Source organism: Panthera leo, chromosome A3 (genome assembly GCF_018350215.1).
Source record: "Panthera leo isolate Ple1 chromosome A3, P.leo_Ple1_pat1.1, whole genome shotgun sequence".
NCBI lineage: Eukaryota > Metazoa > Chordata > Mammalia > Carnivora > Felidae > Panthera > Panthera leo.
The window spans coordinates 116,579,660-116,602,545 of NC_056681.1; the positions used below are offsets into that span (position 1 = coordinate 116,579,660).

Here is a 22,886-nt window from a genome sequence, read left to right on the forward strand (position 1 = left end):
CTCCCATCCTTTTGTACGGAGACATGCCACACCAGCCTTCTCTTCTGGCACTTCAAGGGCATATGAGGCTCTTCTCCCCAAAGCTTTCTGGTTTGTTATCTCCCAGCCTCAGGCTATGGCCCAGGAAAGGGGCTTGAGAACCTCTTCTCTCAGGAACCACCCCCATGAGGCCTTGAGATCAGAGGTGGGCACAGAAGTGCCACACTCACACAGAACCCTGTGGCTTCTCTCTTCCTAACTCAGGAGGTATTCTTTAACTATGGAAAGAATTGGGGGACAGGCGGCTGTTGTGTCTCCTCCAATCTCCTTGCAGATTTTTTCCATCTTATACCTGAGTGGAGGCTTTGAACTCTGAAGCTGGTGATTCATTGACTTGCTCTCTGGTGCTTCACAAAAGGGCTTCCCCAATGTGGCCGTGAGGAAAGGGGCTAGAGATGCACTGAAGACATCTGATGAGTAAAAGGAGAGACAAAAGCACCTCCATCAACATTCCACATCCCAGTCTGCCACACCACATTCTGCTTTATTTCCATGTTCTATTTTACTTTGGGAGGCACAACTAACTGTAATTAGATTAATTTTATTTCATGACTGAAGTTGGCTCAGAAGAAAATTCTCAACCAGACTGTTCTGAAATTTGGGGGGGGGGAGGGGAGTGGAATAGCTACTTGTTGAAATACATGTTTATGGCCACCCCCACTACCCCATCACTCCCAAGCCCCCAGCTCCCCATTTCTGAGGACTCATTTGGATATGTAAATTACTGGAGGACGGTGATTAACTTGCCTCTTTACTTAATAATCACATTTCTTATCTTCATATACTTTAAAGCTCATCTTTCACTTTAAAGTTCATAGTGGTCACTTACACATTTTCAAGTCACCCCATTAGTTTGCCATTTTGTGGCCCCAAAGAACTTAGTATCCTGTCAGCCGGTTCACTTCCATTTTAAGAATTCTTTAAAACATTAAAACCAGTCCCAGAAATTCTTGAGAGTCCCTAATTTGCAATTATCCATCTTGAAATGTGTCCATATCAAAGGTGTGCTTGAAATGTGTTAACTGTTTCAGAGCCAAAGCTCGATCTAGCTAAGTCCTATCCCTCCATTTCACAGGAAACTGACACTTAAAAATAATTACTTCCTAAAAGAATAATAATACTGACAAATTCCCAATTACAAATTTGTCCAGGTGTTTCACAAGGTATAAATTTAACCTTTCTAGACATGACAACAAAGATAAAAATTATAAAGAGAAAGACCAAAGAGTTGGTTATGTGAAATGAAAACTTTCGTACTCCAAAAAATATCATAAAACTAAAAGGCACAAGGAAAACTTAAAAAAAATACTGGCAACATGGCAACATATATGACCAATTAAAATACTAATATTCTGGAAATTAACAAAACAAAGATATACACCCCAGTTTCTACAAATGAGCAAAGAATGTACAAGTAACCCTTGACAGAACATATGCAAGTGGCCAACAGAGCATATAGTTTTTAAAATACACAAACTCTCCAATAAATTCATGAATGCAAATTGAAAGGAGATGCCACTTTTACTCTTTAAAATCAGCAGGGTTTTTTAAAAGGACAATATCCAATGCTGGCAAGTTTACAATAATATAGATACATATTCACACTCCTGCTTGGAATGTAGACTGGTATATAGTCTTTCTTCCTAGAGAATAATTTCACAATTTGTACCAAAAGTCTTAAAAATGTTTATATTCAGGGGGAGCATAACTCCCCACTCCCTATGCGTGGCTGCCGATCATACTTCCAAAGAGTATAGTAGAGAAATGGGATAGGGAAACACCTTCATGGTGGAGCAGTCTTACGGACACCGTATCAGCCAGGTGATCAAGGTCAATATCGCCAGTTGTAAATCATGTTGATAGTATGTACTCTCGATATGATGTAATAAAAATGGCACATTACCTCTATGATCTTCCTCTCAAAAATCCATAACACCAATCTAATCATGAGAAAAACCTCAGACAAATCCCAATTGACATCCAACAATTTGACCAGTACTCCTCAAAACTGTCAAGGTCATCAAAAACAAGGCAAGCCTGAGAAACTGTCATAGTCAAGAGGAGCCTAAGAAGTCATGATGACTAAATGTAATGTGTTCCGGATGGAATCCTAAGACAGATAAGTGACATTAAGTAAAAACTAAGGAACTCTGAATAAAGTGTGGGCCTTAGCTAATAATTATGATTGATTCAATAATCATAATAAATATACTACACTAATGTAAGATGTTGTTATAGGAGAAACTGTGTAAATGGAGAATATATGGGAACTCTCACCTCAATTCTTCTGGAAACTTAAAACTATTCTAGAAAAAGTAAGTCAATTAAATTATTTTAATGTTTACATTCTTTGGCTAAGCAATTCCACATCCAGAATCTATCCTTAGGAAATAATCACAAATGTGATCAAAGATTTACCTACAAGGATAAGGATATTTCAGGGGCTCCTGGGTGGCTCAGTTGGTTGAGCATCTGACTCTTAATTTCAGCTCAAGTCATGATCTCAGTATTGTGGGATCAATCCCCATGTCAGGCTTCATGCTGAGCGTGGAGCCTGCTTGGGATTCTCTCTCTCTCCTTCTCCATCTCTCTCTCTCTCCCTCTGCCCCTCTCACCTGCTCGCTTGCTCTCTCTCTCTCTCTCTCTCTCTCTCTCTCTCCATCTCTCTCTCAAATAGAAATAACCTAAATATGCAAAGAACTACAGCCTGAGAGTCAGCCAGACCTGAGGTGTAAGTCCCCATCTCATCACTTCCAAGATGTTTGTCTTTGCTAGGCATGGGCTTCTCAGACACACCCTGTACATTTGATCACCTTCTTCTCCATCTACCTACACCACAGGGCAGGTGTGTGTTTATGTCTATATGCATCTCTGTGATGGTATTCTCTCTGAGAAACACCTGCATGGAGGAAGAAGAGTTAGCAAATTCAAAACTGTGCTGTGATTTATACCTAGGGACTCTGCTATTTATCTTTCTCTTAAAGTAAGAGGTTATTGACTTGATTATATACAACACAGTTTTTCCCGTTAAGTGCTTTGAAACAGTAACGCGGAAAATGTTTATAATGTGTTTTTAGTGAACGAAGATAATATAATGGCATGTACAATATGATTAACAGCTGTGCAAAGTATATATACAGGTAGAAGAAAAGAGGGGAAGGTAATAAGCAAAAATTAAAATTACAATGCTTGTGAAATGCAAGCATGCTTATGAAATGAGAACATTTTGGCTGAAATCAACACCTCTTACTTTAAAATGTCTCTAAGAATAGAAGTCCGACACTGTCTTCCTCTGGTAGCAACTTTAATCAGAAGTTAATATGAAGTTATTTTATATATTTAATTCCCTGCCCCCAGCCAGCACTCTGGCTAGCTAGCGTCCTAGGAGGTGAACCAGCTGAGGGACAGAGACCCGGAGTCTGGGCAGAGTTCAGAGGTGGTGGAACATGGGATTTCCTGCGGGATCTAGAATTTAGAGGTAGGGGTTATCTGAAAGTCCCCACCCAGGGACAAAATTAAAATCAGTGACCATCCAGCCAAGTCATCAATCCAAAGGAATAGTCAGAGACAGAGAAGGTTTGGAAGGGCAGTCTGGAGGACTTCTTTGGGCCACAGAGTAAATCTGAAGTTACCTGTTGTCGACTCCTGCAAGCCTCCTCCTGGGGGCCAGAATCTGAGCATATGACTGAAAAGTCCAACATGAGATGAACCACCAATCCCAAGTGGAGCTTGAAATGCAGATATCTCATCCAAAAAAATGTAGTAGGAATAACACCGGCTTTGGAACCAGAGAGACCAGGGTCCAAATCCCACATCAGCTATATGCTAATTATAGGGATTGAACAAATTATCTAAACTTTTTCAGCCTCTGTTTCCTCATTTGGAAACATAGGTGTGGCTGAAGAGACTCCTTGGCCACCAAAAATTGGGGCTCCTCTTCCATGGTAAAGAGATGTCGCTGAAAAGTATAGTTGTTCTGCCAGGGATTGATTGATTACATTGCTTTGCATGTTATTGAACTTTATATAAACAGAACCATGCTGCATATACTCCTTTATGTCTGGCTTCTTTCACTCAGCATAATAATTTTTAAAGTTATATTGTTACATGTTTCAATAGGTTGTTCCTTTTATGGCTGGGAAGGACTCCATTGTACAATTATGCCCAATTTATTTATTTCTCTATTGACAGATTTTTGGATTATTTCCAACTTGAGGTTATTATGAGTAAAGCTAATAGGAATATTCTTGTACTGGTCCCTTTTGAGGACCTATGCATCCAATACTCCTGGGTAAATTCTTAGGAGTGGAATTTATGGGTCATAAAGCGGGTATATGTTTAACTGTGAAACAATTTTCCAGAGTAGGTGGGTCATCTTACATTTCTACTCAAATTACTCAACAGTATCCAAAGTAATTTTTTTTTCATTTAAAGCAAACGCAATTGAAAAGAAAGAAAAACAAAATTAGTCTTAATGAAAAATGAGTGGCAATGAATAAAGAACTTCTTCAATTATTTGGAATAGTCAAGAAAACCATTCTACAAGGTACAGAGCTATCTGACAGCTGACCCTGCAGGCAAATACTTTTATTTTGGTCATTGGTTTGGAAATAATTTTAGCCACTTAGATCAAAGGTTTTCATAAAGATGATTTGACCAGGGCCCCAAATCCCGAGAGGAGAAGAATGAAGAATGTACACGAAGAACCCTTCAGATGAGCTTTCCACTCTGTTAAATGGAAGAAAGAAGAATTTTCCCACATGGCATACTTGTTTACTGAGCCAGCCCAGTGCTGTGACAAATGAAACAACTTCTTGATGCCTAACACAGCTCGCCCCCAGGCACTGAGTCACAGCTTTGTGTTTCCCTTGAGTTCTGCAGCAAACAAACAGATCAGATAACTTTATTAATTACGCACCCTGGGGCCCAGGGCCGTGACAGGCTCAGGCTCCGCCAGTAGCCCCGGTAGTCAGTTTCCAGCATGCTCACGGCACAGGAGGTGTTTACACGTGCCTTCTGGTTCTGAAAGCATCCTGACACCCACGGTAGTGTTTTCACTGGCTGTATGGGACTCTATAAGAAAAAATGAAAACTGTAAAGCCAGAATATCAACTCCAATCTCAGCAACTGTAGGACATGCTCAATGCCATCTTTTTTTTCTCTATTAGGAAAATACAAAATTGGCCACCAGCAAAATGTCCAGAAATGAGAAATGGTTAAATAAAAGGCCCTCTTCCTACTGCAGATGGTGGGAATTGTGCATTTAAGAGCAGGGAAACGACACAATGAGGCCTTGGGAAAATCCTGAGGTGGCAGTGTGCAGAGCAAAAGGCCATTCTGCACACACAGAATAGCCCAAAACCCAGATGTGGGGGCCAGAAGCCTACCAGTAGGCAGTTATTTCCAGATGATTCAGGAAAGGATTGGGACTTGGTCCTGGACAAATTAATGAATTTTCTTATGACTTTTATTTTCATAAGTGGGTAAGATGCCAGGGGAAAAGGAGTAAGGAATCCTTGTTCTTTTCTTTCTTTCTTTCTTTCTTTCTTTCTTTCTTTCTTTCTTTCTTTCTTTTTCTTTCTTTCCTTCCCTCATTTTCTTCCTTCCTTCCTTCTCTTTCTTTCTCTCTTTCTTTCTTTCTTTCTTTACCTCTTTCTCTCTTTCTGTCTTTCTAATTTACCACTGGCCAGGCGCTGCACCAAGCACTTATAAAGCATTAACTGACTTAATGCTTACAACACCTCCACAAAGTAGGTACCATCATCCCCATTCCAAAGATGAGCTCTGTCTCAAGGAAGTTAATTAAGTTTGGAAGCTTCCCCAGCTGAAAGGAGCAGGATTTAAACCCAAGCCTCAAGCCTCTCTACTTGCTCTAGACTACTGACGGTTTTAAAAAGTTCAAGAGGAGTTTTAAGATGGGCGGCTGCTACCCTTCACTATGGACAAGAGCTCCATATTAAGACTGCCTAGAAGCTGTGCTTAAAAAGGAAAAGATACTTTTCCCTTATGTTCTACTCCTAATGACCAAATCGCTCCCCACTGCCCAGGGCTGGCTCATTTTCCTATGAGAAAGATTTAATTAAAAGCCTCTTTCTTTGACAGCATTACCTCCTGGAGCCCCTCTGCTCCACGGGGACCAGCCTTGAGCTCTATATGGCAGCGCGTTTCTCTGCTTTCCCCTCCAAATCGGGGAAGCCTTCTTCCCTGCTATCAGATTCACTTTTCCAGTGTAAAGGAAAGCCACCTTGCCTTCTTTATTCACTGTCTTATTTAGAGAAGTTCTCTAGCACTAGAGCCGTGGTATTTTTATAAGCCACACGAACAACAATGTATTGCCTCAATTACTGTCTATTGTGTGTTTTGGGGTCTCCTTGATAATAGCAGGCTGAATGGAGCACACTCGGCTGCCTTGCCCTTATTAAACTGTGAAGGTCACTTCTCTGCCAGGATCTGTAGCTGGCGAGCCCTCCCTTCTCTTCCACAAATGTTGTCTCTTCCAGAGCTTTTTGCAATTATGGCTCATTTCTCTAGGTTTCATATGGCAGGCGTCTGAACAGAATTAAAAGCATAAGCACGTGCAAAAATAATCCGCTTCCCAAGATAGCAAATGCTGAGAAGTTCTATATTAGAACACACTGGGAGTGCTGACTGGCTAGGGCATGATTAACCTAATAGGCTTAAAGTTCCACTTGCCATGCACATCTGTCAGGACCGGGGCTGAAGCAGGCCCATAATCCCTGAGACTGGGGTCCTTCAGAATTGCCCTGTTGCTCACTAACAGCAGACGGTTCAAGATTAGAACAACAAGACAACAGGCACCACCACCTCTTCATGGTGGGGCCAAGGGACTAAAGAAAACTGATTCCAAGGACCCGGCACCATGGACTTCAGAGGATTCTGGCCTGGAAATTGCCCGGACAGATTAGTAAGGCTCGCTTTTGTTCCTCCTATTTCAAATTTGATTCTCTGCAAACTGTGAAGAGTGTTGGGGGGGCGGGGAGATGACTACAAGCTGAAATCATGGGGTGCACACCTTCCCACAATGACCTTGTTAATAGCGTCGCTAAGAGTGGCATCCAGTTTTTTAAAAAGCCCAAAGCAATTTTGCCGGGACGTCAGGGGGGCAGTGAAAGATGCTCTACTCCTTCGTTGCTTCCCACCTCCACCTGCTATGACTCTGGGGGAGGCTTGTCCCAGGGACAGAGGCTGGCACAGGAGCAGCCAAGTTCCCAGACCCAAAGCTCAGCTGAAGGTCTTTGTCAGCTCCCAAGAGATCCCACTGCAGGCAAAGGGAAAGATATGGAAGGACTGCCCCCCAAAGCCAAAACCTCCCAATCCCACCTGGGCAAATCACAAAGCCGCACGGCTAAGGATATTCCGTCCAAGACACAGAGCTCCCACGGGTCACCAGGGGCAGCCTCCTCTGGGGAAGCCAGTGAAGAAAGTAACACCCAGGAAAGGATGCTGAGATGCCACACATGTGGCCAACAGGGCCATTGTTGCCAAAACAGCATTCCTGCTCATGAGCCTGAGGGCAAAGTGGACTTCCCCGAGCCCCTGGTGAAAGCGCACCAGCATGCCTATACCTACCTGCACTCCAGCCTCTCCAAATATGAAGCAATTCTGTGCATCACCCATCAGGCCACCCAGACCCAAGAGCTGCTCCAGCCCATGGTCAGCTTCCTGCTGCTGTGCTTTGATGAGGTCAACCGGCTCTTGGGGGAGATCTCCAAGGATGGAGAAGTGCTCCTCCAAGAAGTTAGGGAGGATCTGGCGTGGCAGTTGAGGAAAGGAGAGCCCCAGGAGCAGCCGGACCTCCTACCACAGCTTCTGCAGCACACAGTCAGCAAGCTGCTGGTGCTCAGGGGCATGGTGGCCTCACTCACCGGCAGCTTCCTGGAGAGCTCCAGTGGTTACCTCCATGCCACCGCGAGCCACGTGGGAAAGAAGCTGAGCACAAAGAGGGGTGTGGATGAATGTCTCCTGCGGGCTCTGGGGCAACTGGAGAGCTTGGTGAGTGGCCACAGTGACCCTGGGATGCAGGGTCTGCCCTTGTGCTCCGAGGACAGTGGCATCGGTGCTGACAATGAGTCTGTGCAGCTGGCCGACAAGCTGGGCAAGCAAGCCAGCTGGGACTCAGTGCCAGAGCCAGCGGAATGGAAACCGGCGTTTCCAGCCACAGCGGAAGCCAGGCTCTCGGGACATACCTGGCAGCAAAGTCCTTTCCAGATGGGTTCAGACCGACCCCAGGACTGCCCGCTTTCGAGACCTCCTACGGCGAAGGTTCAGCCAGAGGCACAGGGTGGGGCCGGTGGCCCATGCCCCTCCAGCACGGGCCCAAGAAACACTACCTCCAGCTCCCTGGGGATGGCCAAAAGCACTTGGTGTGACTCCCTTGGGATTGGGATCTCAAGGGAAGCACGTTTTTCTAAAGGCCCCAGGTTGATGGGCACATCTTCCCTCAGTGAAGGTGAGGACAGTAGCCCAGAGGAGGAGGAAGACCAAGCGAGCAGCATGAGTCCCTGTGCATGGCGGGAAAATTCTTCCCAGCCAAGGCCACGGTCTTCACCTGGTAGCCCGGAAAGCCTGTTTCAGCCACACCCCAGGAGGCTTAGGAGCCCCCAAGCCCAGGAAATGATTCTGAAGATGAAGGAAGCAATCAGCGAAAGGATCAAGTTTGTCCCTGTGCCCTCGGGGCCCCAGGACTGGCCTGAGGAGGAGGACAGGAGGACGGCGGTCCCACCAAGACCCAGCACAGCCAGTGGCAGCAGGAGGGCCCCTGTGAGGCAGAGGAGGTCCCAGTCAGAGGGCTGTCTGAAGAGCCAGGCTGAGGACCCCACCCTCCAGGAGCTGCGGAGGGTCCAGAGAGACCTCAGCCAGAGGCTGGAGGCATTTTACGCCCTGGGCGCACGACAGCAGGGGCAGAGCGCGGGGCAGGTCCCGCAGCCCAGAGCAGTGGCTCTGAGGCCCGACAACTGCAGGGTCACCCCGAGCAACACCATCAGCAAGCTGAAGGCCTCTCTCACCAAGAACTTCAGCATTTTGCCAAGTCAGGACAAAAGCATCTTGCAGAAATGCGGTCCCCGCCCTGAGAGTGAACAGCACTGGCGGCGGAGAGCTGAGGGGCTTCCGGTGGCCATTGCGTCGGATGAGAGGGCCAGTGAGGCTCCAGGAGCCATGGACTGGAATGTCAGGGGCTGCCCCACCAGAACATCGGTCAAGAAACTCATTGAAACTTTCAGTCCCACTAAGAGTCTGAGAACACTGGGGGATTCCAAGGACTCTGGGCCAAACCCCTGCCTCAGGAAATGGGGGGTCCCCATCATGCCTCCCAGATTTCCCATTTACAGGGGGCTTGCCCCTTTGTATCCAAAGCCACAAATTTCTCCAGCAGCAAGCAGAGACCCCCTCCAGGTGGGGCCAGACTGGAGGCCCCCACCTCCTATTTTTCCCCCTGTGCTCACAGCAGAACCATCCAAGAGTGAGGATCTCAATTTCAACTGTGAAACAGAGGAGGACCCAGAGCATCTCCCTCCACCGCCTCTGGAAGTCCTGATGGACAAATCCTTCACCTCTCTGGAGCCCCCAGAAAGCAGCAAGCCAGCAGGGAGCTCCTCCAAGGAGACCCATGTGCCAGGGCCGGGAGGGGCTGACCCTGCCCGGAGAACGTGGGCTTCCCCAAAGCTAAGAGCCTCCATGAGCCCCACTGACCTGCTACCCAGCAGGAGCACGACTGCCCCCACCAGGCCCCACAGCACAGGGCCAGGGGGCAGCAAGAGCGGCTGCGGCACCAAAAAGCTCACCTGGGACCTTAATCACCTGCCAGCAACCAGCAGAAACCCAGAGGTGGAGGGCAGTGGGGCTCCGAGTCAGGCACCTGCAGACAAGGCTGCCAGCCTGCCCAAGCATCCCCAGAAGGCCATCCCCTGGCACCACTGCAGCCACACATCTGGGCACAACAGGACCTTGGGACCCAGCCTGGCCAGGCCAACACGGGGGCCACATTCTCCTGAGGCCCCAAGACCGAGCCAGGAGAGAAGCGCCCTGCTGGTCAGGAAGGCCTCTCCCTCAAGGGGATACTGGACACCCCGAGCAGTCAGGAGGCAGCCCTCCTCTCACAGACCTGCCCGGCCAAGTGCTCCTTCTGTGCATGGCTCCTCCAGCCCACCTGTCAGCCCTCCGGTGAGCCCCAAGGTGCTAAGCCCCCCAACAACGAAGAAAGGAGCTTCCCCAGCAACACGGCAGCACAAGCCGCCCAGCCCTCCCCCCGCGAGCCCACCCACACGTCACAAGGCCTCCAGCCCCCCCATCCAGCACACAGAAGCAAGTTCCCCTTCCTCTGGCGCCTCCCCATCCCCCCCAGTGTCCCCTACTGAGGGACAGGAAACAAGAGGTTCTGAGAACAATCGGGCAGCCACAGCCAAAGTGTCTGGGAACACGTGTTCTATATTCTGTCCAGCCACCTCCTCTCTGTTTGAAGCTGCACTGCCACTTTCGACCGCCCACCCGCTCACCCCACCATCGCTGCCACCTGAAGCCGGGGGCCCTCGTGGGACCCCCGCAGGATGCTGGAGGAGCAGCTCAGGGCCACGGCCGAGGACGGGCTCACAGCGGGGCATGGCCCTGTGTGCCCTCAACCCTCAGCCTTTCGTCAGGAGGACAGCTTCTGACCGCCGGCCAGGTCTCCGCCTCCCGCTGCCTGTCCCCGGTGCCACCAGCAACGCTTGTGAATCCCCACTCAGCAGGAGCAGGTAAGGAAGGTCATGGGCCCTGGCCCTGCGGTAATTAGAGTAGAGCCTTGGGTCTTCGGGATCATCTGGGTCAGTAGTTTTCCAACTGTGCTCCAAGGGAAGAGGCTCCAAGTTGGAAAAAGGGGCTGGGGGATATCCAGCCTCCTGCCACCCACCCCTTCCTCGAGCAGCTGTGCCTTCATCTGTCACTCATTTCAAGTTCCCAAGAAAGATTTTAATTGAAAGAAGTTCTGCTGTGTGAAAAATACAGCTTAGGGGTGGCTGGGTGGCTCAGTTGGTTAAGTGTCCGACTTCGGTTCAGGTCATGATCTCACGGTTCATGGGTTTGGGCCCCGCGTCCAGTTCAGAGCCTGGCGTCTGCCTCAGATATTATCTCTCTCTCTCTCTCTCTCTCTCTAACCCTCCTCTGCTCATGCTCTGTCTCTGTCTCAAAAATAAATAATAAACATTAAAAAACATTTAACAAAAAAAATTTTAAGTAATCACATTAATCCAAGCACATACACACCCCCTTTATTTTGCACTTAGGGAAACGTAGATGAAGTGACTTCCTATGCCCCTACACCCTCCATTGAAACACTGTCACCCTGTCTGGAACCAGTGTCCTCATTACTGTAGTTTATAGTTTACTAAAGTAGACCAATATCTATGTGGGAGGCCCTCAAACTTCCTTGTCCTGGGACCCCTTTAAACTCTTAAGAATTAGAGAGACCCCAAAAGAACCTTCATGTAGGTGGGTCGTATCTATCGCTTTTTACTGTATTATAAATTAAAATTGAGAAATGTTTAAAATGTTTATGAATCCATTTTTAAATGACCCCATTATATATTAACATAAAAAGTAGGTATATTTTCTACAAAAAAAATGTTTTTGAGCAAAAAGGGTGGCATTGTCTTATATTTTTGCAAATCCCTTCATGTCTGGCCTCACGGAAAGATGGTGGAATTCTCAAATCTGCTCCTGCAGTCCATCTGGTGTGATATGACACGTCATGTAGACTGGAAAACTCCACTCTACATTCACGGAAGAATGAGTGGAAAAGGCAAATAACGTCTTGATATTATTATGAAAATAGTTTTGACCTCAGAGATTCCCCCCTCAAAACTGTCTCAGAGACACCCAGGGGACATGCCTTGAGATGGCTCGTCCTGGATGTGTGCGATAGAAATGTTTGGCTTCCCCACGCCCCCAAAAGCCTGCCTCCACTTCTCCTCTGTTCTAGCCTCACCTCTACCTCCCCGTTCAGAGGTGTGTGGGGTGAGAGCAAGACTCTTCATGGGCGCTGAGTACGAGAACCGGGTGGAAGGACTGCCATCTCTACCCTCAGCAGACTGAGTTCATGTGTGCTTTTCCAGTGAGGGCAGCTGGCTTGCATGTCATTGGCCCGGCCATGTGGGCAGGCCTGGGCATGAGGCTGCGACGGGCCATGAGTCACACTGCACCACTACCTGCACACAGAAGGAAAGACACATATGCCCAAGTGGACAGAGTGCATGGGGACATGCATCTTTTCCAGAATGTGGCATGGGAAGAAATCTGTCTATCTGAGACCTATCAGAGAAGAACTCTTATCAATGTGTCTTGATATCAGATCGGACGAAGCTCAACCAGCACGGTCCTTTCTATCTTCAAAACGCCCACCACTGCGTCAATCAGCAGTGTATTTCTGCCAGAGTGATGCGCGTTACAGACTTCACAATCTGTTGAGGCATGAATGGTAATTTTTTACAAAGTCCTCGGCAGTCAATTTTAAATAAAGATGTTATCTAGGGAAAGTTGTGCATTATTATAGTTATATAAACTTCCCCAGCCACTTGAAAGAAATGAAATATTGATTATTTTTGCAAGAATCTTAATGTAATACTGCTCTTTTCTTAAATCTAAAATGAGCTTCCTACAGCACGGTGCTTTTCATCTAAGAACCTCTATAAATGTTAATGCATCACTCCTCACTCTAGCCACTTATTCAGATATTACATTTCTAAAACTGTGCCCTTCAGGAGAAGAGCTTGAGAGAACAGGGACAATAAAATGGCATTAATTAAAAACACTAACATTTTAAAACAGCAGGAGCAATACTAAAGTAACATAAAATTGTTCAAGAAGAAAATAATGCCCTTCTCTCAGGCTTCTCCTCGGAATAGGGCAGGCTAAAAGGTTGTTTTATGTCCTGAATCTCAATACTTGGGGAGATGGGGTGGTGAGGGCGGAGAGAAGTGCTTGCAGCTTGAAAGAAAGGAGGATCCGTGAACAGGCGCCTTCCCAAGGTCGCATGGAAGGTCACAATAATGGCTCACACTCCTTCCCCTGCCTCCTGCTAAGACCACACCTCTCAGCCCCTCCAAACTGTGAGCCTATGAGCACATGGTGGATGTGATGGGAAAATGCTCATTCCCCAGTCCCTCCACACCTCCGTCCCTGTCAAGTTGGCATCTGGGAGGAGAAGTACTCCAGCTATAAAAGCACTGAGTGGTTTCACCCTCTGCCGCTGCCTTTGTTCCTGCCCTCCTGCATATGGGAAACCATACCGAGGAACTAGGCATAATTTCCCAAGATCACGCAACTAGCCAACAAGCCAGCCCCAGAGAGCCTGAAAGACTCAGGACGGGCTGTTTCCGCAAGCAGGGACTGGCAGGGATGCACCACACCCCACACATCTTGCAGCAGAGGCAGATGTGCAGGATAAACTGGCCTGCATCCGGCATTGACCTGCTTCTCGTCATCCAGGCCGGGCACAAGCCCCTCTTATAGAAAAAATGATGATGTTTATCCTCCCAATCTTGGGGCCCAGGGGGTTGGGAACAGTCCTTGGAGGCTTACCCAGGAAGCTCCGTTACTGAGCTCCAACTGTTATTTATGTTTTGAATCCCCTGGTGGGGGTGCCGTCTCTAGGTCCTAGCCTGCTGGGGCATTGTGAGCGTTCAAGAAGGGTCCAGGCTTTCTCCCCTAAATGCAGTGCTTTTCGTCTCTGCTTGGACTGGACCACCCCCGGCAGGGGCTCTCTGCAACTTAAACCCCCCCGACCCTATTTCCTGGATCAGGCTACCTACCAACTGATCAGCGGGGCAGTGGCTGGGCAGCCTGCCTCCCCAGCTGTCCTGGGACCAGGTAGAACCACAGCTATGTTGTGGCAACCAGGAAAATCTGCCTCCTAGCCTGAGCCTCACACAGATGTGGAACCTGGCTGGGGTTGGGGAAGACGCAGTTCTAGGACAAAGTCATTTGTCACCTCCACCGACACTACCCGCCACAGCCTATCTCCGGGCAAGCCCCTCCCATTCCTGCCAGCTACCCCATTGGGGAGCAGCAAAGGGTCATGGATGAAGTGCATCCTACATCTGGCTTCCCCTGCTCCAGAAGAGGCACCGGGAGAAGTCAGTAAGATGGGAGCTGGTCCTGCACACAAAATCACACTTGGTCAGGCAGGGACCGGTCATGGGGCCAGAGGCCAACCTGGATGCGGTTGGCTCTGCAGAACACAGTGAGACCCTCACTGCCTAAAAATCACATTGGTGCCAATCTTAGCGCCCACTCCACCCCACCCCACATTCCTGCCACCTTGATCCCATTAGGATCCAAACTCAGACTTGCCCTCCACTGGTTTGACATCTCATGTAAGCCTAAACACATAGAGCTAAACATGCTGTGTAATGAAGCTCCCGGAAGAGTCAAGAACCTGCTGTCACGGGCAGAGAGAAAGACCTTCTGGTCTGTGCATGTGAGGAGCTGGGTCCAATCCTGAACCTGAGGTGACCGATTGAGAGACTTTGGCCCTCAGGTGCCTACCTGTCATATGACAGGGTGGTCCCTAGTATCCCTTCCAGGTAAGACTTCTTGTTCATGCTACAAAGTGGCAGCACCAGAATGACAGCTGGCCATTTATTGAGCACTTACCATGTGCTGGTTAATGTGCTATGACTATATCACACTTTATCCAATACTGATACCTTTGAGTGCCCTATGAGATGGGTGCTATTATTACCTCCATTTTACAAAGAAGAGAACTGGGAATCAGAGAGATTAATATGCTACAGGGCACACTGCTAGTAAGTGCAGGAACTGAACCCAAACAGCCAGACTCCAACCTCCAAGCAGTAACTACAAGGTTAGCCCGCCAGCACACAGCCAGTGCAACTTTCCGAGCCGGTCCCCTTTCTTTAAAAAAACAATTTGTTTCATGTTTATTTATTTTTGAGGGAGGGAGACAGACAGACTGTGAGCAGGGGAGAGGCAGAGAGAGAGGGAGGCATAGAATCCAAAGCAGACTCCAGGCTCTGAGCTGTCAGCACAGAGCCGGACGCGGGGCTTAAACTCACGAACCATGAGATCATGACCTGAGCTGAAGTCAGACACTTAACCGACTGAGCCTCCCAGGTGCCCCTGAGCCAGTCCCCTTTCCAGCCCAAGCTTGCTCCATGCTGGTGATCATTCTCCATTCTGCACTCCCAGTGCACACTGGCTGTCCCTCTCCACCCAGACCCCCTGTCACTGTGTCATTCAGTGGCTGGAAAGCTCTATTCTAGCCAGATGCCAGGCCTGCGCCAAGCACTTTCCATTTTACTCCATTCAGGAAAAGGGTGGCAGCTGAGTGAAGCAGGATGTGGTGAGTTTTTTGGTTTTTTCTTTTCTTTTTTTTTTTTTTTTGCTGTTATTGTTGGCGTTGTTTTCAATTCAACGAGCTAAGCCTAACCCTTTATTAAACAAGAAGTGCTTTAAAAACAAAAACAAAATAAAGGCCCAGCTCCCAGAGTTCCCGAGGGAGCTGCTTTGTTCAGAGCAGCAGGATCCTGGGCATCAGAAGAAGAACAGGACTCAACCTGTCAGCACAGACACCAGGGGCTGGGTTCCCACGGTGCCTGACCACAGCAGGCACACACAGGACAGCACCAGCCAGGCAAACGTGATGCAGGAGGGCAGAGGTCTGACAACAAGGGGCCACAGGCCTGTGGGAGAGAGAGACAGAAGGACAGAGAGAGGCAGAATAGGGATTGAGGCGGCGGGGGGGGGGGGGGGGGGGGGGGGGCAGGTTGCAGAAGGAACAACAGAGGAGTTCTTGATCTACATTTGTCCTTTTTCCCAGCAGCAGCAGTGAGGAGAGCCCCAAAAAGGACACTGAGCCATGGAGCAGCCCCTGTGCCCCGGAACTAAAGGGTTCTGGCTTGGATGCATCTCCCCCAGAGCTCTGCGTGTTGGGCCACGGGCTGCAGCGGGAGGCCAGAGCCAGCCGCGCCCAGGACAAGCCTCAAGAGAAGAAGGAAGTAGCCTGACAGGCCAACCAACAGGGTCACACTGATGCCAGTCATCCCAGAAGGAGATGGGTGACAGCCAAGCAGCAGACTGCCCCATAGATGGTGGACCAACCAAACTCCTTTTGAGGTGTCCTAGAAAGATCTGGAAAGTACACTGCCCAGAGGGTCTGCTAAATTCTAAACATTCGCCACTTTCAGTCCCAGATTCTGGTTTGCCTTGGGGCTCAAAAGTTAACTATAACTTTAGACCCCCACAAAGACACTCTTCAATCCTTCAAGTACTGCCTTAACTCAGGGGGGAAATGTATTTATCGCACGCTCGATGGGACGGGGGTCTTACCTGGGTTAGTTTCATGGAATCAATCCTCACAACAAAGAAGGAAGCAGATAGCATTCTCCCTATTTGCAGATAAAGAAAACCAAAGCGCCCCTCCAGCCCCACCCCCACGGTGTCTTGCCTGAGGTCACACAGCTAGGAAGAGAATACAGCAAAAATCAAACAGGTGTGCCTGGCACCAGAATCTCTTTGCTTTTCGTTCCATTTCATTGCCCATGACTATTTCATTACTCCATCTGCCCAAAGCATGTCTAGTTGTACAAAGGGTTGGAAAGTTTGGGTGTTTGTTTGTTTTTTTAAAGATTAAACAGTGGCACAGCATTTGACACAGCATTTGAGTCACCACTGAGGGCTTTGTTTGGAAACCGATTGCTTCAGAGATAGGAAGACCAAGGTGGAATTAAGACACACACCCTTCTCTCCTCCCTCCCAAGCACAGACCCAAAGCCCTCAACACAAAGCTCCCAGCCCACTTGAGCTGAGCGGCCTCAGATTGTGTCTCAGAGGAGTGTCTCACATGCTCTGCCCTACGCATCCACATGCCTCTCAAGCAGGGTGGGTGCAACCAAGCCTTGCAAACACACAGCCTGTTCTCTGTGCCCCAAAGGGGCTGGGGTTCCAAAGGGTGCACACACGCACACTCGCGCACGCACGCCAGTCTCCCCCAGGGGCTTCTTGGCCAACGTTGTTCATCTGCAAATCATCTGCACAACTTCTGCTGGATCTGAGATGGAAACGAAGAACGACTGGTCAGGCCAAAACCCTGCCTCTGCCCATGCGCTAGATATCTGCTGCAGATCTGGAATTTTTCCATCGGTGGCTGTAGAGGGCTTTCTATTTAGAAAAGAATTTGCCATAATTGGGTGATTCAGTGCAGGCTCAGTGGGTTGTCTAAAGACAAGAATTCTCGCCCACGGGGTACAGCTAAGGGGCAATCCTCCAGATCCGCTGCAAAGCCGATTTTTTAAGTTTGGGAAAATTATAGACTTCAAGTCCTTTCTTGTTGAAATAGATCATGACTCAAGAACGTGTTAAACTGGGCCCTGGGGCTACAGCTACCTCCCCTAGGGACAGGCCGTGACTCTAAGTAAACGAATTCATCTTGACTTGTCCAGTTATTAAAATAGGGGTGATGAGGATAATCTCTTCAAAGGCACCCAAGGATTAGTTGATTAAACCACCGAGAGGGGCCACAACGCACCCCTCTATTGGGAAATGCCGTGCACACCCAGCTGGATGCTCACGCCTGCTGGGTATCTGTGCTGTCAGAGCAGAGCTCAGGCAGGGGCAGGGCTGGTTGTGGGCAGGGCTACGTGCAGGGTGAGTGGGTGGGTGGACCTGGGGAACCGCGTGGGCCACAGGAAATGGGAGGGAGCGTAAGTGTGTGAGAGCAGCCAGGTTTAAGAAACTTCCCTGCTACAGAGTTGGCCAGTCTCCTTACCTGGGCAGGCCAGGCGCAGGGGGGATGAGGGTGTGGGCCCTGGGTAGGCTGGGCACCAGCCTGAGCGCAGGGGAAGCAAGCTGGGCGGGAGATGCAGCTCACTGGTAAACAGCTTCAGGGAGGGACCATCAGAAAGCACACCCTGCCCTGGGCTGGGGTTGAGGGGCAGGCTTCCAGGGGGCTGAAGAAACACAGCAGAAACCGAAACAAAGGGAGACTGGACAGGGACCCCATCAATGAAATTGTGATACAATGTAGGAGTGTAATCACAGAGCCGATAAAAAGTCTAGTTCCTGGAACCAGGACAGGAAGTGGGAGTCACATCCACAGGTGGAGGAAGTAAGGCCAAGCTCTCTCTTAAAGGGCTGCCTCTTAGAGGTTTGGGTTCGTTTGAGTCTGTAGGTGGGGGCCAAGTGCACCCAGCTGCAGCAATGAAAGCTAGGTGTGGGTGGCTGGTAGAAAGGTCTGGAATGAACCTCCACGAGTGTGCCTGGCAGGAGGCTCTCTGAGAGAGGCTGCCCCCTCCCCCAAGCAGCAGCTGACACTCACCCTTCCTATGTGGAGGCAGCAATGGAGGAGTACTGGGCTTCTAGGATTCCTGCTGTCAGCCCTGGAGCAGTTCAGGACTCCTCTTCATCCCTCCACATTTACCGAGCACCTGCTTGTACCAGGACAATGCCAGGCTCCTGTCACATATCCCCATACATGATGTAGTGAGAGGCCTCCAGGCCCAGGTAGCATAGACAATTAGTTGGCATAGACCATTGTGTTGGCCCAGGACCCAAAGGCTTCAAGAATCCCAAGTCAGCTTTCCCTGTGGTAAGGGGAGGCTAGGAGGCAATAAAGGTCAAAGGTGAAGCAGTGCGGAGCCAGCACAGGAGCAGATGGGTCACAGAGGTGGTTTTTTGGCTACCATCCCAACCACGAGACTTAGCCAAAATCACAGGTGAATTAGACATTGTACAAAAGAAATTAAATCTACCACAACAGGCAACTTATGTGGCTTCAGCTCAGTTTCAACCCTCCTCGAGACCGGGCCTTTACTCAAACCGACATCTACGGTTCTGCCTTAGAAAGCACACTGCTGGTGGCCATGAGGGACAAGCCCAATCCCACAACTTCTCAGATGGGTCACTCTCACCTCCACCCAAGAACCTCGTCCTTGCTGAGCCCAATCCACTTCTTGTCCTCAAAGGAGAAGGGAGAGCAGGGTCTGTTTTGTTTTGTCTCTTTAAAACAATTAAGCCAATAGGGGCACCTGGGTGGCTCAGTCAGTTGAGCATCCAGCTTTGGCTTAGGTCATGATCTCACAGTTCATGAGTTCGAGCCCCGCGTTGGGCTCTGTGCTGACAGCTCAGAGCCTGGAGCCTGCTTCGCATTCTGTGTCTCCCTCTCTCTCTGCCCCTCTCCCACTCGCGCTCTGTCTGTCTCTGCCTCTCAAAAATAAAGAAACATAATAAAAAAAAAATATTTTTTAATTAAGCCAATAGACCCAACCATTAAGGACTCATGAGTCTGCAGTTTTTCTTCCCAAAGTTAGAAACAAAGAAGAAATTTTGGATATAAAGACAAGAGAGGCTGCCACCAAAGAAGATAACAGTTTAAGAGGCACATATTATACCCGTGTTCTTTGGACCAAGTCTTTTCCAGGGTGTCCAGCCATCCTCAACACTCATGGAGACCCCAGAGCTGCAGAGAGGAAGATGCTTCAGCTCTGTATCTAACATGTTAGTAACATAGCATATGGTTCTGCCCCAGGGGAAAAACACAATTTTCCGGTTCCATCAAAAGGATTCATTGAGAAAAAAAAAAAAAAAAAAAAAGGAGATATATACTCTGGCAGAACAGTGATAGCTTCTTGCAAGTATAAATACAATCTTCAAGAGGAAATAGAACTTTCCCTCCACAGCCTGGATCTGTGCAGTTGTATAAGCAGCATCTATCTGTTTCCTCACATCATACACCCAGTTCAGAACCTGAAATAATCCATGTGGATAGAAAATGCAGGGCAGACAGACCAAAGAGACTTCTCTTGCATTGTGAAAAGCTTGTTTGACAAGACTTGTCTCATCAACCCTACACCACGAATGAAAGGATTTTGAGAAATGCACGCTTTCTTCTACAATAAACCAGCGTTTTGCATGTATCAGGAGAGCTGGTGCAGTGACTTATAAGTGTGAACATGTTTGTCAATTGATCACTTGGTTGACAGCTTATAGGCTGCCAAGACCCACTGTATCTTCCAAAGGAAAGCCTTGCAAAGGTAATATATTTTTAAGTAGCCCCACATCAAAGCCTCTGTTGAACTGCCATAAAGTAAATGTGTTCTGGGCTTATATTAACAGAACAAGTTTTACTGCACTGTGGTTTACTCCCAGTGCCTACCTGAAGTTTAAAGAAAGTTCCATCAATCCATCCCGACATTTTTATGAAATGTAATTAAAGATGCATTGCACACGCAGTGGAGCAAACGGTTAATTCACTCAGCCATCTAATTCAATTTTATGGGGGACCCTGGACACTGCTGGCTGGATGACTCTCATGGGCTTCAGAGAGTAACTTCCCGGATAATCTGTGGGCCCTGTGACCACAGAATTCGAGCCATCTAGGAGCCAGGGTTCTGAATGCTGAATCCCAGATACCCTTGAAGTCTTGCACACAAGCCACCAATCTGTTTTGGCTGGAATGGCAGCACCAGGGAGAGTCAGGTAATGCCCAAGGCAAACCTGGTGGGTCTGAGACCTGAGATGGGATGAATCAAAGAAACAAGGTGACCAGAGGAGAAAGGAGGGGTGTGGTGAATGCGACAGTCACCCTGGGGAGCCAGAGTTGGTCCTACTCCTGATGGTTGGAATTGGGACACAGGAGCCTGAGACTCAATGCCTCTATCCCACAGCCCTGTGACCGGGCTTCTAGGGATCCGTTTCTTCATCTGCAAAGCCACCATGACATTGCCAGCCTCCTTACCCTGCCATCGACAAGTCTTCTAAACCATCTTTCTGAGCCATCTGGAAGAACTGAGCTGACAGTCCCTCCACCCCGGGTGCTGGTAATGTTCACCTCTGCCACCCCCACACCGGGAGATTCTGATTAAGAAAAGAAAGTACACGCCCGCCCCTTCCAGATCTGCGCTTTGATTCTCGGAGAAAGTTAAAACCGGCCAAGTTAAATGCAGCTAGAACGGACGTTCTTCTCTGTAGCGTTCCGTGTCTCTCAAAGTGAAAAGTCTTTAAAACATTTTGCTGGCAAACATGGCTACAAATATCAAATATTCCAAATGGAAAAAAAAAATTGAGCTTCAGAATCTCCCATTTTTTCCCATGCTGAGTGGTGGGTGATCTGTCAGTCAGATGGTGGGAATGGCTTCCGTGCCTCCTGCACAGCAGGTTTTACTGGGCTGAGGCTACAGTTGATAATAATTATACCTTTTCTTTGTCCGTAACACTCTACATTTTCAAAACACAATTATCTACATTGTTTTACTAGATTTTTCAAAAATCCTCTGAGATGAACAAAGCCAGTCTTTTTTTTCAACACCTTTTACAAATGAAAAAAAAAAAAAAAAAAAAAAAGGCTGAGGGATATCAAATATTTGTTCCTAAGACACCCTGCCAGCTAGTGACACATTCCTCAGCCCCTGCTCAGCCTTGGTTCTAATACCTACTGCCAGCAGGATTTAGATTATTCTAAAAGATGCCACAACCTTCTTTGGCAGAAATTCCCAGTTTTCTCCAGCATTTACAAAGAGGAAATTATTTTTCATATCCAGCCAAAGGCCAGCTGTAATTTTAGCCATACCTCTTAAACTAGCTTGGATAGAAATTCAAAACAAAATTTCCAAGAGAATTTTAGAAAATAATAGTCCCCTCTATGTACCTCAACAGCTCCCTGTCCCTCCCCACCACTGCCCTGGCATTTAGAAAAAAAAGAGAAGTCATTTTCAAAAAGATTTTTTTTTAAATCTTCATTCCCTGTTGCTGTGAACCCCCCCCCCATAAGTGGGCTTCCAGGTGAAACCCCCCAAAGGGAACAGAAGGCACTTCTACTTTATTGCCAGTGCCCCAAAGTAGCAAAAACCAATGGATGAGACAGAAAGGAAAATACAGACCCTGGGAAACAAATTGCCTCCATGAAAATTATTTATCTAGCTTTTTTTGTTTTCCCTCCTTTGGAAGGGGGACAGGATTGGCTGTGTTTACAAAACCTGGAGACTTTTTAAAGCTATTGTTTAGTTAATGGCTTCTGACACCAGCCTCAGAGGTGTGGATCACTTTCTGGATGTCAAGATTCTCAAGGAGAGCCCAAGGTGATGCTAATAACAGCTGTCAACCCACGGAGAGGTAATTATAAAGCTGTGATTAAAACAACACAAAACCTTCAAATGTTACAGCCTTCTTCACCGAAACACCAGGTGACAAGACACAGAGGAGACATAACACTTCCCTGAATAAGCCCCAGTAATGGTAAGGACCAAACTGGAACCCCTACTGGTCCCAGACTCAGAAACACCCACCTGAGAGCTTATTTGGAGGTTCTAGCAGGGGAGCGCAGCTACTCGTATACCCTTGACCGAAGAACGGTCCTCCTCTATCGGGGAAGGTCGTCCTCTTCGACTGAGCACGCAGCTTCGGGAGGGACGCACATGGAGCGGTGAGGGAGGAAGGGGACACCCGCCTAGCCAGCCAGATCAGCCGAATCAACCCTGGCGATCAATGGGGTGACAGATGTCGCAGCCAGATCGCCCTCACACCCGAAAAACAAATAACCCAGTGAAGAAATGGGCAGAAAACATGAATAGACACTTCTCTAAAGAAGACATCCGGATGGCCAACAGGCACATGAAAAGATGTTCAACGTCGCTCCTTATCAGGGAAATACAAATCAAAACCACACTCAGATACCACCTCACGCCAGTCAGAGTGGCCAAAATGAAGAAATCAGGAGACTATAGATGCTGGAGAGGATGTGGAGAAACAGGAACCCTCTTGCACTGTTGGTGGGAATGCAAATTGGTGCAGCCGCTCTGGAAAGCAGTGTGGAGGTTCCTCAGAAAATTAAAAATAGACCT

General features: G+C 48.2%; 1 protein-coding gene across 1 annotated transcript; it reads left to right on the forward strand.

Annotated features, from left to right (window-relative positions):
* The first annotated feature begins 7,039 nt into the window (after window positions 1–7,039).
* Window positions 7,040–16,058, forward strand: PCARE (photoreceptor cilium actin regulator). The gene is made up of 2 exons (XM_042930274.1): window positions 7,040–10,790; window positions 15,875–16,058. Exons 1-2 carry the CDS (start codon window positions 7,060–7,062, stop codon window positions 16,056–16,058), a joined length of 3,915 nt encoding a protein of 1,304 aa, XP_042786208.1. The 5' UTR covers window positions 7,040–7,059.
* The last annotated feature ends 6,828 nt before the right edge of the window (window positions 16,059–22,886 follow it).

Excerpts from the sequence above, each read along its gene's own strand:
- PCARE (XM_042930274.1), top strand. The coding sequence starts at position 7,060 with ATGGGGTGCACACCTTCCCACAATGACCTTGTTAATAGCGTCGCTAAG. Across the intron at positions 10,791-15,874 it reads TCCCCACTCAGCAGGAGCAG|CAGCAGTGAGGAGAGCCCCA; the intron begins GTAAGGAAGGTC and ends TTTTCCCAGCAG.